The sequence below is a fragment of the Peromyscus eremicus genome, chromosome 20, assembly GCF_949786415.1.
Source record: "Peromyscus eremicus chromosome 20, PerEre_H2_v1, whole genome shotgun sequence".
NCBI classification, from domain to species: Eukaryota; Metazoa; Chordata; class Mammalia; order Rodentia; family Cricetidae; genus Peromyscus; species Peromyscus eremicus.
The window spans coordinates 41,695,281-41,709,272 of record NC_081436.1 but is presented as its reverse complement, the minus strand read 5'-3'; the positions used below and the strand labels follow the sequence as shown (position 1 = coordinate 41,709,272).

The window sequence follows — 13,992 nt, the reverse complement described above, 5'->3', positions numbered from 1 at the left end:
TGTGCTTAATCATACACGGTTGAGGTGGGATCGGGAGGCAGTGTGTTCACGGAACCTAGGACAGAGTGCCCATTGAAGGCCGCTCTGTGTTTCTGCTCCTGCCGTTCTTTGTGCCTCATTGGTGTTTTTGTTTGACTATTGTAATTCTCAGTCAGTCTCCATGGGGAGCAGTGAAACCATTTGTTTAGCCTCTACCCCAGTCTGGTGAAAAAGCCATGGCCTTTCACTAAACCATTCTGCCTCCTGTGGCAGTGGTAGCCGCTGTTTCTCTTCCTTTAAGGCATTTTCCCTGCCTGATGTGTGGTAAGTGCCCAGTAAGCATTTGTGAACTTGGAATGTCCGCAACACTTCTCACTGAACATTGAAGTCTGTGAGTTCATCTTGGTGCTTTGCAAGTTAGTACAAACTTGATACTTTTTAGTTCTGAGGGCAAGATGCTTTTAGGATTTGGATAAAGTACATCTGCAGATTAACTATCTACCCTGCAGTGGTTTTAGTAACAGATATGTTGAGTTAGTGCTAACCCTGAGCCAGGCTCTGCATTGAACACTGTACCTGCATGTCTTATTTAGTCGTGATAACAACTTGATGAATTTGGTGCTGTTCTATATCTTTTTATTGTTTAATTTTTAAAAATTTTTTTATGTGTATGAGTGTTTGCCTGCATTTATGAATATGCACCATATGCGTACCTGGTGCTGACGGAGGGTGGAGAAGGCATCAACTCTCCTGGATCTGGAGTTAGAGGTTCTTGTGAGCTGCCATATGGGTTCTGGGAATTGAACCCTGGTTTTCTGCAAGAATAACAAGTGCTCTTAACTACTCAGCCATCTCTCTAGCCCCCAGTACTGTTCTGGTACCCATTATAGAGATGTGGAAACAGTCTTTCCAAAGACTACAGAGCCTGTAATGAAGTAATTGAGATTGGCTTAAACCTGGATTCCAGAGCTGCCTTCTGAGCTATGTGGTAGACAGCTTCCCGCTTTTGTGTTGATGGCATGAGGAGAGCTGTAGGTGGGCGGGTGGCAGAAAGGGTGAGGAATTCTCCAGGGTTTCTCCTAGAGCTTGGGAAGAAACCAGCTGCTGACTCGCTAATGCCATACACCTGATACTCCACTCTTACCTCCGGTGGGAGGCAGTTGTAACATGGGGATTCAGTTTGAATTTTACCATGTTAATATCTGTGTAGAGGAATAATTACAACTTTGAAGTGCAGTGTAGTGAGAAGTAACCAAGTTTCTATTAAAGATTGCTCAAGCAGTGAGTAAGTCATTAAATTCAACTCCTGATGAATGTTGATTGCTTAATATCTGTCTGCCAGGAGACACACACAGATACATGTCACTAGAGATAGATAATTAGAGCTGATTTTACAGAGAAGTAGTGTTTTGGTTTTGATTTTGACAGGGAGAAGTTCAGGGCATGGTTTATATTGTCATCTGTTTGCATTTCTCAAGAAAAAAAAAGAATATTTTGAATAAAATATCGAAGAATCGAGTTCTCATTTGAAGGATCTGGAAGTACTTATTCCCAATTTTCAGAAAATAAAATCTTCTGGCTTCATGTGCCATTTATTCTAAGAAATTTAAAATAAAGTCAGCCAACCCCTTGCTGCCTGCCTTCTTTCTTGCCAAAATGGTATATGTACTTTATGACATTTAATGTTTATCAGATTCTTCTGAGTGTATGAGTCATGTTGACTCATAGGCAGCAATCCTTAGCAACACTAAATGTCTGCTTTGTCTTAGCTTGGTAATTCACTAATAAAATACATGGTGTTGAACTTAAACAACTACATGTAATTGGTGTGTTTCTGTTCAGACATGCTTATGTGCAGCTTCGTAGAATAAAAAAATTAACCTGATCCCACGATTTTCATTTTTATGTTTAGGACAAAATTTGAGAAAATAGCTTAGCCATGGACAAAGCTGCTCAACTGAATCAGATATGCGGGTGGAAAGAATAAGTAGGTGACATTTGTTTTGAGGGTGTGCCTCCCTAGTGTGTGCGCACACATGTCCTACTTGTAAAGGTAAAGAGGTTTATGGATTGATAAGGGATGGGATATTTGGACCTATTCTGGACAGTAGACAGATGTCTGGGAAAAGACCTTATAGCTGAGGTCATAGGGAGATTTCACTAGGGCATATCAAACAGACATGTGAGGTGTAGTGAGGTGCAGTGGTCCCTGTGTATGGTTGCTTGGAGAGACAAGGAGGGCAAGCCTAGACTTTGATGTTTGTTTCTAGTACTAGTGAAGACTTAGAGATCATGAATGACTTTCAACTTGACTTCCCAAACCCTCAGAGCTAGGCCTCAGGGAAGTGTATTCTTTTCTAGTGCATACCTTGGGCTGCAGCCACAGCACGCCTGTGGTTAGGGAAGGCCCTATTTAGAATAGTTGGTCCAAAACTGGGTCACTTACCATTTCCCCTCACTAACCTGGTTGCTGGTCTGGAATGGCACTTGGGTTGGTCTATTGATCATTGTGGACTCAGACACACCATCATAAAGAACTGCTTCCCCCATCTGCTGCTGCTTTTCAACCTGTGGCCTAGAAAATTATACTGAGCAAATAGGTGTGACTCAAACGTAGACAGTGTTGGATGGGAAAGAAAATCTCATGCTCCCCCGCTGTCATAAGGACGCCATATTGCCATGCTTACTACCTACAGTTTTAGCCACAACCTGGAGTCATTCCTCCTTGAGAGTCCAGCTCCATAAAAGCAGCTTACTCGTCTCCTCTCTCCTGTCAGCTGTCCCTTCTTCTGCCCTGGCCTTCCACATTCAGGACAACTGACATGGAGGGCTACTGTTTGACCTTCATACTTCCATATTTGTTCCTGCCTCAGCCATCATCTTCCTCTCATTAAAGTCTCATGAATTTTGTTTGAAGTTGAGATTCATTCTAGCACTATGTCACCCATTTCTGCTTCAATGCTTTTTCAGCGCTTCAAAGCAGAGAATAGTAATAGTTATTGCTGTTGGTGCATTTTAACATTGAGTAACAGATGACGTGTCTAATGAATAGCGTGGCTGCTGAGATTGCATAATTATAGGTTTGTCTGACTTCAGAAAAACCATAAGCAGGCCAGCTTCATCCACTTAGAGACTTCTCCAATTATGTAAGCATCAGAGTATTTCAATCTCAAATGGAGCCCTCTTCCAGTGATTATATTATTCTTTGTTTTCCTGGAGTTTGCCCCCGAGTAGGAAAACAAACAAACAAAACAGAAACTGTCTTCAAGGGATGGTTGTTTTGTGACTCTTTCTTTACCGAGTCATTCTTGGTATTAGGTAGTACAGGCTATAGTTGTTCTGCATAGTGTTAGAAATAGCACAGATCAGCATTGTTGGATAGATTTATAGAACAACCTGATGCTGGCATACTTACAGACAGCTACAATTTTATAATGCAAAGCAGGGATTATCTGTGCCCTCTGGACTTGGCTTGCTGGGGTGGAGGTGGGGGGACATATTTCAGCTAGTTATTGTCCTAACTTCTTGGAACAATTTCTTAATTAATGTGCCAGGTGACAGGTTTCCCAGAGGCCTTGAGTTCTCCCCACGAGGCTTCTCAATGTGTACATTGGCTTGGAAGTCAACGTTCATATATTTCATGTAGGTTCATTCAATTACTGAAAGAAAGGGCTGAGTCTAATGCATAATTGTTCATAGGATGACATATTGAAGAAATTTCAATATTCCCAGCCTTCCCAGGCCATGTTTGGTCAGAGGAGAGCAATTAGATATATGGGTAATAAAAATTATTTCTAACTGTGAGTGCTACTTAGAAGCACCTCTGCACCAGGTTCTTTGTAGGAGTCTGGTTCCCCCTGACCATTTCTCTGGATTCTTTTTGTCGCCTGGCAGGTGATTTTAGCAGCTGCTTCTCTCTGTGTGCTTGTTGCAGGTGCTCTTGGACTAGTGCATCCCGGACTTCTGAATGGCTGCACTTGGCTGGTGGTCTCCATTCAGTGGGTGACTTGTGTGTTGTCATAGCACTTCAAACTACCTGTGAGGATGGGAAGATACTTTCCCCATGTTAAAACTTAGTGGACTTCTAACCCCAGGGGAAGCATCCTTTTTCTTATCCATTTCTTCTATTTGAGGAATTTAGAAAGAGCCTAAAGAGTGGTCCAGGATCAGGACCACTAAGTCTCTGAGTCAGTTTCCCAGTGACCTACTTAGTACTGTGCTAAGGGACTGGCTGGAAGCTGAACTGAAGCTCACAGGTTGTCATAAATCCTTGTAAAGGAGCTGGAGTCTTTCTCATATTAAATTTCTGTTTTGTTCAAGAGAGTAACATCTATGTTTTGCCATTAGAGAGACTGATTTGGAAGTTTGGTTCTCCTGCTTGGTACCAATAACTTTGAACAAGTTATTTCAGCTTTCTTCTGCGTAAAAGGCAAGTAAAAACTACCCATCTCTTTGATGGGTCTGGTAGTATGGACCTGTAATATACTGGGGTCCAAGGCAGGAAGATCCCTAGTTCAAGGCCCATTTGGGCTACAGATTGAATTCAGGACCAGTCTGGGCAATTTAAAAGGGCCGGGGCTGTAGCTCAGTGATAGAATTCTTGTCTCATAAGTGTGAGGCCCTGAGTTTAATCCCTCGTATTGAAAAATCAAAACAACAACAATAACAACAACGGAACAGCCGTCCACCTGTTTGAGCGCTGCTGGGAGGTGTGACAAGTACAGTATGCCAGTATATAGTGCCGGTTTGTAAGGAGGTGTTCCTTCACTGTTCTATCATACTTACAGCTGTTCTGTCGCTGTAAGTATGCAGTCTGTTTCCATACTCTGTCACCTGTCCAGCCTCTCTAGTGGCAGTCCTGCAGGTAGGGGTACAATTAATCTCTCCTCTCTTGGATTATCTTTCTAAGAATTTTGACGCCTTTGTGTGAGTCTGCCTTCCATCCCCACCCAGTATTGGTATATTCATTTTTTTCTGATGGAAAGGAAATCACACTGAAAATAGAGTAGACAAATGAGTATATAACATATGTTTTCTTTCTTTTAATCCAATAGAATATCAGGTAGGACATTTCCAGATTTAGGAAGTATAGAAGAAAGATGAATTCTGCAACTTTTTGTTAGGTCTCAGGAACACTAACACACCATTCTTGTCCTTGGAAAAATGGGGATAAGAAAGGCACGATTACTTGTGGTGCCAAAATAAGAAGTGTAGGTGTTAAATTAAGCAGATAGTTTCTTCTGGGTTGGTATAATTTCAGAACAGATGGGATTTGAGCTCACCTCTTGAAGGATGTGCAGATGAAGTTTGATGGGGACACTTAGGAAGGGCTTTGTGAAAATATGTATGTGTGTGCGTGAGTGCATGCTGTGTCCTCAGCCTCCTGAGTGCGGGGCTTACCTACATGTGCCACCATACCTGGCTAAGTGGGACAATTTTTAAAAGATGTATTTTATTTTTAATTATGTATGTATGGGGTAGGGTGTTGAGGGGAAGGAGAGCTTATGTGCATGTGAGTGCAAGTACCCAAGGAAGCCAGACAGGGTATCAGATGAAGCTGGAGTTGCAGGCAGTTGTGAGAGCTGGGAACTGAACTCAGATCCACTGTAAGAGCTGTATGTACTCTGCATGTCTGAGCCATCTCTCTAGCCCCTAGGGGGGTAATTTGATGGTGGAAATATATGTTGTGGGATCCAGTGGCAATCCAGATCTTCTGGGTGGTGGGTCTCTTTTCCTTCTCCAGTCTGTTCCCAGCCAGGTTGTAGTAGTGGACATCAAAGCCCAAGCAAGGAAGTGTGACCAACCTACAGGTAGCCTCAGCTGAGGCTGGAGCCCAGAGACTGTCTGGAGGAGCTGATAACCACTGGGGAAGAACAGTGTAGCCTGAGGGGAGGGAACCGAAAAGGGATGAAGACAGTGCACTATCTGAGATCCTGAGAACTGGAGGTGCAGCTGGAGTGGTGCTTTCTCTTGGTGTGCTGCAGAAGGGCAGCGAGAGGCCAGAGCCCAGAACGGAGTGTTTCTGCAGTCCACTATATTTTCTTAATTCTTAGTCCTCTTTTGTAATAGTAACATAACTGATCTGTGTATATGTCAGATGCAGCAGGCTAGGGAAGGCATAGAAATTTGTCTTGTTCCACAAGAGGACAGAGACTAGGAAAGAACCGCAAGATGTTACATGAAAAAGGCAGAGAACCCCTCCCCCAAATCACTGCCAGTCCCTGGAAAGTTCTGGAAAGGGAGAGACATACAACTAGGCAAAGCTGATTGTTGAGGGGATTTTGAAGAAAAATGCAGTACTTTTACAAATTAGCCCTTTGGATGATTATGTTGTTTGGACTTTTTCCAGATGTGACATTTGAGGTGAACAATAATAATCACAACTTCTTTTTCTCTTTCAGCTGAAGTGAGTAGTGAATACAGTATGGACAGGGCCATGGTTGAATTTGCTAAAATGGATCGAGAACTAAGCCATTACGTTAAGGCTGTCCAGTCTACGATAAATCATGTAAGTCTCTTCCACTTCCCTGAATATTTGCTTATGGCTCTCTGATCTAGAAATGGAAAGAAAATCAAAATTCTTTTCTACCCTTGATATCTCCTTGTCCTTACTAAAGCCGCTGTTGATCAGAACACTCATGCAGCAGGAATCTGAGATATGTCTCAGCTGGGCACCTAGGCTAATTTAAGTATATGGAATGCATTTTAGATCGTCTCGCATTTTTTTTTTTCTTAAAAGTTCTACATAAGTCGCTTCAAATGTGAGCAGATTTTCATTAAAATGCTGAAAGTGTGTATAGCTTGTTTCTAGTCAGATCTGCTTAAGCATAACTTGGACCAGGTTTAGTTACTCATTCTCTACCTTTAACTAATATGCATCTCTTGCAAATTTTTTAGAATCAGATAATATGGAAACATTTAGAGGAAGTTTAAAAATAAAGTAAGTTGGCATTTCAGTTGTTCCAGAGGCCAAACTTATCTCTGGTGACTCCAGCTGTCACAGGAACAACACTAGGCAGTTAAGGTGGGAAGGTTGGCAACATCCTCTTTAGTAGTGCTGTGTTGAGTAAGAAGTGAGCAATAAGGTTGCAGTAATGCTCCTGAGAAACCCTCTGTCTCTGAGCCACGGAAACTCCCTGCCCAAGTGACTTCAGACACCTGTGTAATAGGGTGCCTTGCACTTCTGGTTTCTCTATTTGCCTTTTCTTCTTATGGCTATGGGAAAATTCCAAAGAACAAGTATTTAGCAAGACCAGTTACTATGCAGATAAAGATAAAATTTTATATGTTGTCTAATACTTAAGCCACTGAAATGAGCATTAAACATAGATTTTTTTCCCCCTGTTTTTGTATGGCTAGTCTTTGGTGTAATATAACTGCAGTTAAGAATAATTACTTATAACTAAATAATAACTCATTCAAATAGTAAAAGTCTAGTGTTTTTGGCTATTGTGACTTAGGTCTAGTCCTCTGAGTAAGTTTTTTGTTTGTTTGTTTGTTTTTTTGTTTTGTTTTGTTTTCCGAGGCAGGATTTCTCTGTGTAGCCCTAGTTATCCTGGAACTTCCTCTGTAGACCAGGCTGGCCTCGAACTCAGAGATCTGCCTGCCTCTGCCTCCTGAGTGCTGGCCACCACCACCAGCTAAAGATTTATTTATTTATGTATTTTTTGTATATTTACCTGTATGCCAGAAGAGGGCATCAGATCCCATTTTAGATGTCTGTGAGCTGCCATGTGGTTGCTGAGAAATTGAACTCAAGACCTCTGAGAGCGCAGCCAGAGCTCTTAACCACTGAGCCGTCTCTAGCTTTCGGAATAATTTTTTGATAGGAAAATAGGAAAATACATTTTGGTGGCATCATATTTGGAAATGGGTAATAAAGCAGCAGGCCAGAAAGCACTACAACAGAGCATTTATTTATTTGTTTGTTTGTTTGTTTGTTTGTTTATTCTTCCTCCTCCTGCTGCTTCTCCTTCTCCTGCTCTTCCTCTTCCTCCCCCTCCTCCTCTTCTTCTTTTTTTCCTTACTTGCCCCTGGAGACAGGGTCTCCCTAGGTCAGTCTCATAGCCTCAGTCCTCAGCGAGGATTATAGGCATTTGCTACCACACTCAGCTCGACCATGGTTTTTAATTCTGGTTGAGTTCTAGCACCGGCCAGGTAGTTCCTACTGTTTTTTGTTTTGTTTTGTTTTTTCTTCACATATCTGGAGCAGGCCTGGGACACCAGGATTGTTCTTTTGTTTTGTTTTATTTTTTATGATGCTATTACTAATTTGTATCCACAGTTGAAAACTATTGATAAGAACTCCACTGACTTTAAATAATATGGTATGTTTGCTACTAAAGACCAGAGTCAGGCCGGTTATAAGGCTCAACTTTGCTTTGACCTGTATTCTCTATGGGTGTTATTGATAACTACCTTTAGCTATTGTGTATGCAAGCATATCTCTATGGCCTATAGTACTGACAGGAAAACCAAGATGTTAGAGTCAAAGAATTTAGTTTTTCCCCCTTAAGCTTTAAGATTCACAGATACTTGATGTGCTGTTAAAAAAAATATACCTCTTCAAGTTCTCTCAACTCCTTCAAGTACTCTTCATTGTTGTTCTTTTGAGACAGAGTCTCGCTATCTCTCACTGGCTGGCCTGGAACTCAGTGCCTCTGCCTCTTGAGTGTTGGGAATAAAGGCATGCACCACCACACCTGGCCTCAAGTACTCTTAGAGAAAAAAAAATTAAACATCAAGAGAACCCCACAACGCACATGCGTTCAGTAGTTAACTGCATTTCTGTCATCTGGGTGGAGGTCCCACCCCATTACCTCACACTTTGAGTTTTCTTCTGCTTTTTGGCCATCACCTCACTGTGGATGGATTGAATGGATTTAGAGATTCTGATGCTTGTTACAAGGTTCCTGGGCTTTTGCGGAGGAAAAAAACTGTTTCTTTTCTTTTTCTGGCCAAATTACGTTGTGTATGCAAGTGTCACACAAGCCCACAGTAGTCACAACCTGTAAAGGCTTCTGAGACATACAATCAGAGACTCAGTGCGCATGCCTGGGATTTTGAGGGAAATGTTTTGGTACGACGTTCCACACTTAAAGGTATGGAATTGGTGTCTTGTGGCTTGTGCAGAGGTGTAAAGGATGAGTAGCCCCTGGGGAGTGGCCAGGGCAGCCCAGGATTTAGAAATAGCAGCAGGCTAAGGATGGGTAGGGAGATAGTTCTCCCACTTCCTTAGTTATCATCCTTGGTCAAGAAAGTTACTCTTGGAACCTTATGATCTTCTGCTTTCATAGTACTGTTAGATGAACCCCATTAGATGATGTATATCAGCACAGTTGGGCATCCATAGCACTGGACAGGGCTATCAGATACTGTATTACTGCACACCCAGATTTCTAAACAGAACACCTTGGAAAGGTGGAACATACACTTTCTAAAACATAAGTACTTTGTTTTCTTCACTGCATGTTTGGATACTTTTCACAATCTTGACCTACTTTAAAACTAAGGAGAGGTGCAAGATAAGCTCGTTAGGTTAACATGTTAAGTGTTCATGATCTCTAAAATGAAGTTGTAAGTCAGGTTGGTAAGAAATTCAATAGCTGATGGGAAACCTTGAGTCTCATCTAACCACCTTCTGTCATGAACTTTTGAAGATGTAGGACTTCCACTTAGGAGCTTGTTCCAAATATGATCCATGGTCTTTCTGTGCATGGAATTTTACATAGTCACAGAGAGATTTTAAAGAAGACGTTACTTCACTCACTAAAGTACTTATCATTTAAACAGACAGATCTTTTTTCTACTCTCCCCTTAGAATTTGGAGCTCATGCATCTTCTTAAATGTTTGGGAAGTTTACTGTGGAACCTTAGCTATCTAGATTAACTTTTCAGTAATTCCCTGGGAAGTCCCATTAGCAGTTAGCAGAAGCTCTCAGGTTGCCTCCCTCTGTCCTTTGAGAAAATGGGACTACTATATCCCCTAAGTCTGAGGTTTAATTAGGAATCAGTATTCATTTCAGTGGTCTAACCCTAAAGGGAAAGAAGGACCTTGTTTTAGCTAGTTTGTAGAGGGAATGTTATATAGTGAGTACTACAAAAATGACCAGTTTCTAAAACATTAATAAAAACTTTCAAGATGACTGGGTTTTAGGCCTGTGAGCTATTTGGATGGGTACTTTTCAGTCATGAAAGCACACATGTTATAAGTGTGTTGTGGAAGGTATGAAATGGTACACTGATAAGATACCTAAGTGATATAGGTACTTCCTTTATTACAGCTGACTGCCCTGGAAAAACCTAACTCCCATCTTATGTGGAGACAGAGTGATGTTCTTAACAGTAGATCTCAGTGGCCCTGCCATCCCTCCCTTGCTTTCTGAGGTAGTACACTGAATGGACTCCATTGGCTGTCTTTTCCTCCTGAATGTCTAATGAGTCAATGTACTGCACACCTATATACCAAGCACTTGTCCATTCAGGACATCAGAAGTCAGAGAGCAAGAACCACATGACCTTAACCTCCGTCTGAAGTCTAGAACAGAATTCACACATTTACCAGAGAGCAATAGTTGTCGTTTAGTTACTATCACTGTGTGTGCATTGTGGGCAATTTAATGACTCCAGGCATAGTATCTTTGATAGATGGTTAGAAGGGAAATTTCTAATAAGAGTCAAATGACTCTTAATATGGAGAGTGAAAGATAGTTAACTTCTGAATGTGACTTTTGTCCTAAGTGGGAGCACCTTATTTAGGATGCTCTTTAATTTTTCATTTATTTATTTAATTGAGATAGTCTCATATAGCCCCGGACATTTGAACTTGCAACTTGTGGCATTAAAAATGTGTACCACTGTGCCCAGATTTATGGGATGGTGGGGATTGAACTCAGCACTTCTTCATGCATGCTAGGCAAGCACTCTACTAATCAAGCTACGTACACCAGCTCCCACTTCTGATAGTGTTTATGTATTTTTTTAAGATGTATGTATTTTTTATTTGTGTGTATATGTGTGTGCCTGTGTGAGTTTATGTGTACCACATGCATGCAGGTGCCCATGTAGGCCAAAAGAGGGCATCACATGCCCTGGAACTGGAGTAAACCAGTGGTTGTAAAGTGCCCGGTAGGACCAGAACCCGGGTTCTCTGCAAGAACAATAAGTACTCTTAACCGTCACTGGGCCATCTCTTCAGTTCCTTCTGATGGTCTTCATGCCAAAGATTAGAGTGCCTTGGTCATTCCAAATTCGTAATTTCAGAAAAACAAACGAAAATGCCTATACTCATAGGTAAGAACCTGAAGTACAGTGGTGGCGTAACCTGCCGGAGCTTGGTCAGTGATTGAGTTGCTAGCAGATTTTTGAGTGCTGATCCCCCATGCCAGGTACTCTGCCTGGTGATGCACACCATGGCAGTAGCAGATTTATGAATAGTTTCATTACTGATGATTCTGTTTTTCAAGTAGAGGTTATTCCTGAAATTAGACTATTGAATAAATCTAGTGGTAGTCATGTGTGCTTCTCATTGTGTTATTAGTGCTTGCACCCACACCTATAATTTGTCCTATGGCCTTTAGATTGGTGAAGGTAGATGGGGAAGATGAGTACCAGACAACAAAAATGCCTTGGGCTACTTACTGTGCCTGGATGAGGTCAAGACAGCTTGCAGTTGGTGTTTTCATTCTACCACGTGGGTCCCAGGGATTGAACTCAGGTCATCAGGCTTGGCAGCAAGCACCTTCACCCTCAGCCATCTTGCTGGCCCTTACAAACTTTTTAATGATCTTAATTCTGACGTTGAAAATGAAAGGGAACCTTAAAGCTAAATGACAAATGACTTAACTGGTTTGGATTAGTCCCATAAGTTATCAGTCATGAGTGATAAAATATATTATCTCGTATAGTCATGGAGCTTTTGGGAAGTAATGGAGTTTGAGATTCGTTTGGACATGTACTTTTAGAGCAAACTCCAGCTCTTAGAAGCAGCGTCAGACTTCACCTGTGGTGTGTGCCTCACTGTGTTAGGTGGTTGGAAACCCAGAGCCCGTGTATTTTCTTCACTTTCCACAAAACTCCGTTTTGTCCTCCTTACATTATGTAAGACTTAAGCATTGAAATCAGATTGCAGTCCCACAGCTGTTTTGGTTTTTAAGGCAGTGTTTTATAACGTTTTCACGGAAAGCCTGCAGAGACTGAAGGCTTTACTTCCTAACTGGACCAGTTAGGTGCTGCACTGGCTCTCTGCTGTTTACCACGATCAAGTCTATTTTGCTTACTGTGGTTTGTATTTGATACGCTAACCTGAAACGTTATCTGCCTTTCATAGTTAATGTGTTGAGAGTTAAAAGAGTAGAAATGCACTTCATACACAGTGTTGAAAACCAGGTGTGATAAAGCTGGGTCAAGGTATAGTTTCCCTCAGCCCTGTCATTATGCCATGAATTTTGGCCGTTTCTGACATGTCGCTCCCTCGTGCCCTCTCACCCTTCACCCTCCATCAACTGGTGGCTTAGGGTTTTGTATTTGGTCATTTTGTTTTTTCTTGCTTCTTTTCTGTTTTTGCTCTGTAGACCAAGCTGGCCTCGAACCCAGAGATCTGCCTGTCTCTGTCTCCCTGGCGCTGAGATTGAAGGTGTGCACCACCACATCCAACCTCTTTTTTTGTTTTTAAGTTAACTTAATATGTACTCCCTTAACATGCAGCCCTATAGGTAATCCTACCCCTCCACCCCCCACCCCACTCCCACTCCACCCCCACCCCTGTACAGACAGGAACTCCCTATGTAGATTTGCTGGGCTGGAACTCACTATGTCCATCAGACTGGCCTTGAACTCACAGATTTACCTGATTCTGCCTCTCAAGTGCTAGAATTAAAGGCATTCACCACCATGTAGGTAATCTTACCATTTTAGTGAAACCAAATTTGAGCAGAGTTGCTCACTTAGAAAGCTAATACCTTATTTTCCAGTATCTGAAGGAAGTTCTAGGCCAGAGGATGTGACTGCTGGGTGTGATTATCTACTGAGCTCATGTTCAAATACACCTCACTCTTGTAGACATCCTGAGCCGTTCACTAAAGGAAGGGAAAGTATCTTGGGACTCTAAAGCCTAAGGACAAGAGTCCTGAGCATGGGAAAGCTAGGCAGTGGACTAGCAAGGTTAGATGACAGCAGAGAGGAGCAGGTAAGAAGCTGTTGGGGGCGGTGGTGGCGCATGCCTTTAATCCCAGCACTTGGGAGGCAGAGGCAGGCGGATCTTTGTGAGTTCAAGGCCAGCCTGGTCTACAGAGTGAGTTCCAGGAAAGGCGCAAAGCTACACAGAGAAATTCTGTCTCAAAAAACAAAACAAAACAAAACAAAAAAAACCAAAAACCCAACAAAACAAAACAAAACCAAAAACAAAGCCAATAGCCAAGCCCCGGGAGCCCACTTGCTGTGAGCTCTTGTCTCCTTGCTGTGTCCCACACCGAACACCCCAGAACCAGAATGGGATTTAGCCTCTCAACAGCTCACTTCAGAAGCTTATGGATAAGTCCCATCATATGCGATCTTTTCTTCTGCGGGAACATTGCCTTGAAGTGATGTTTCAAAGGGCCCCCCCACCTTTGGGAATTGACTTGTCAGCCACTGGTGATCACTGGTTTTTATTTTGGCCCTTTAGAGCTCCCTCTCCAGTTATCTTACAGTTGCACTTGTGTTTGGTACTTGTCTTCTACATGGAGTTAGGCTTGTATATATAGTTCACTGATGAGATGCTCTATAGGAAAGACTCTAGATAGGTCTTCTAGTTATCAAGTAATATGGCCATTAGAGGTGAACATTCTTACACTGAGATTTATTTTCATAGTCTACAGAAATCCATCTTAGTGCCTGTTAGGTATTAAGTGTTGAATTTTAATCAGAATTATAAAATACTTAACACTCTAGTAGACCTGTGCCTCCAGTACAGTATTTTCAAAAGTTTGCTCCGTAATAGGAATTAATCAGGATGTGAATAAGTATAATAGGAGA

General features: G+C 42.0%; 1 protein-coding gene across 1 annotated transcript in view; it reads left to right on the top strand.

The window, feature by feature from the left end:
• The window catches only part of Nsmce2 (NSE2 (MMS21) homolog, SMC5-SMC6 complex SUMO ligase), a 229,653-nt gene that overhangs the window by 38,963 nt on the left and 176,698 nt on the right, over positions 1 to 13,992 (top strand). Inside the window, exon 3 of the mRNA XM_059247959.1 lies at positions 6,381 to 6,487. Within this exon, the coding sequence (XP_059103942.1) occupies positions 6,381 to 6,487 (107 nt within the window). The remainder of the gene's footprint in view (positions 1 to 6,380; positions 6,488 to 13,992) is intronic.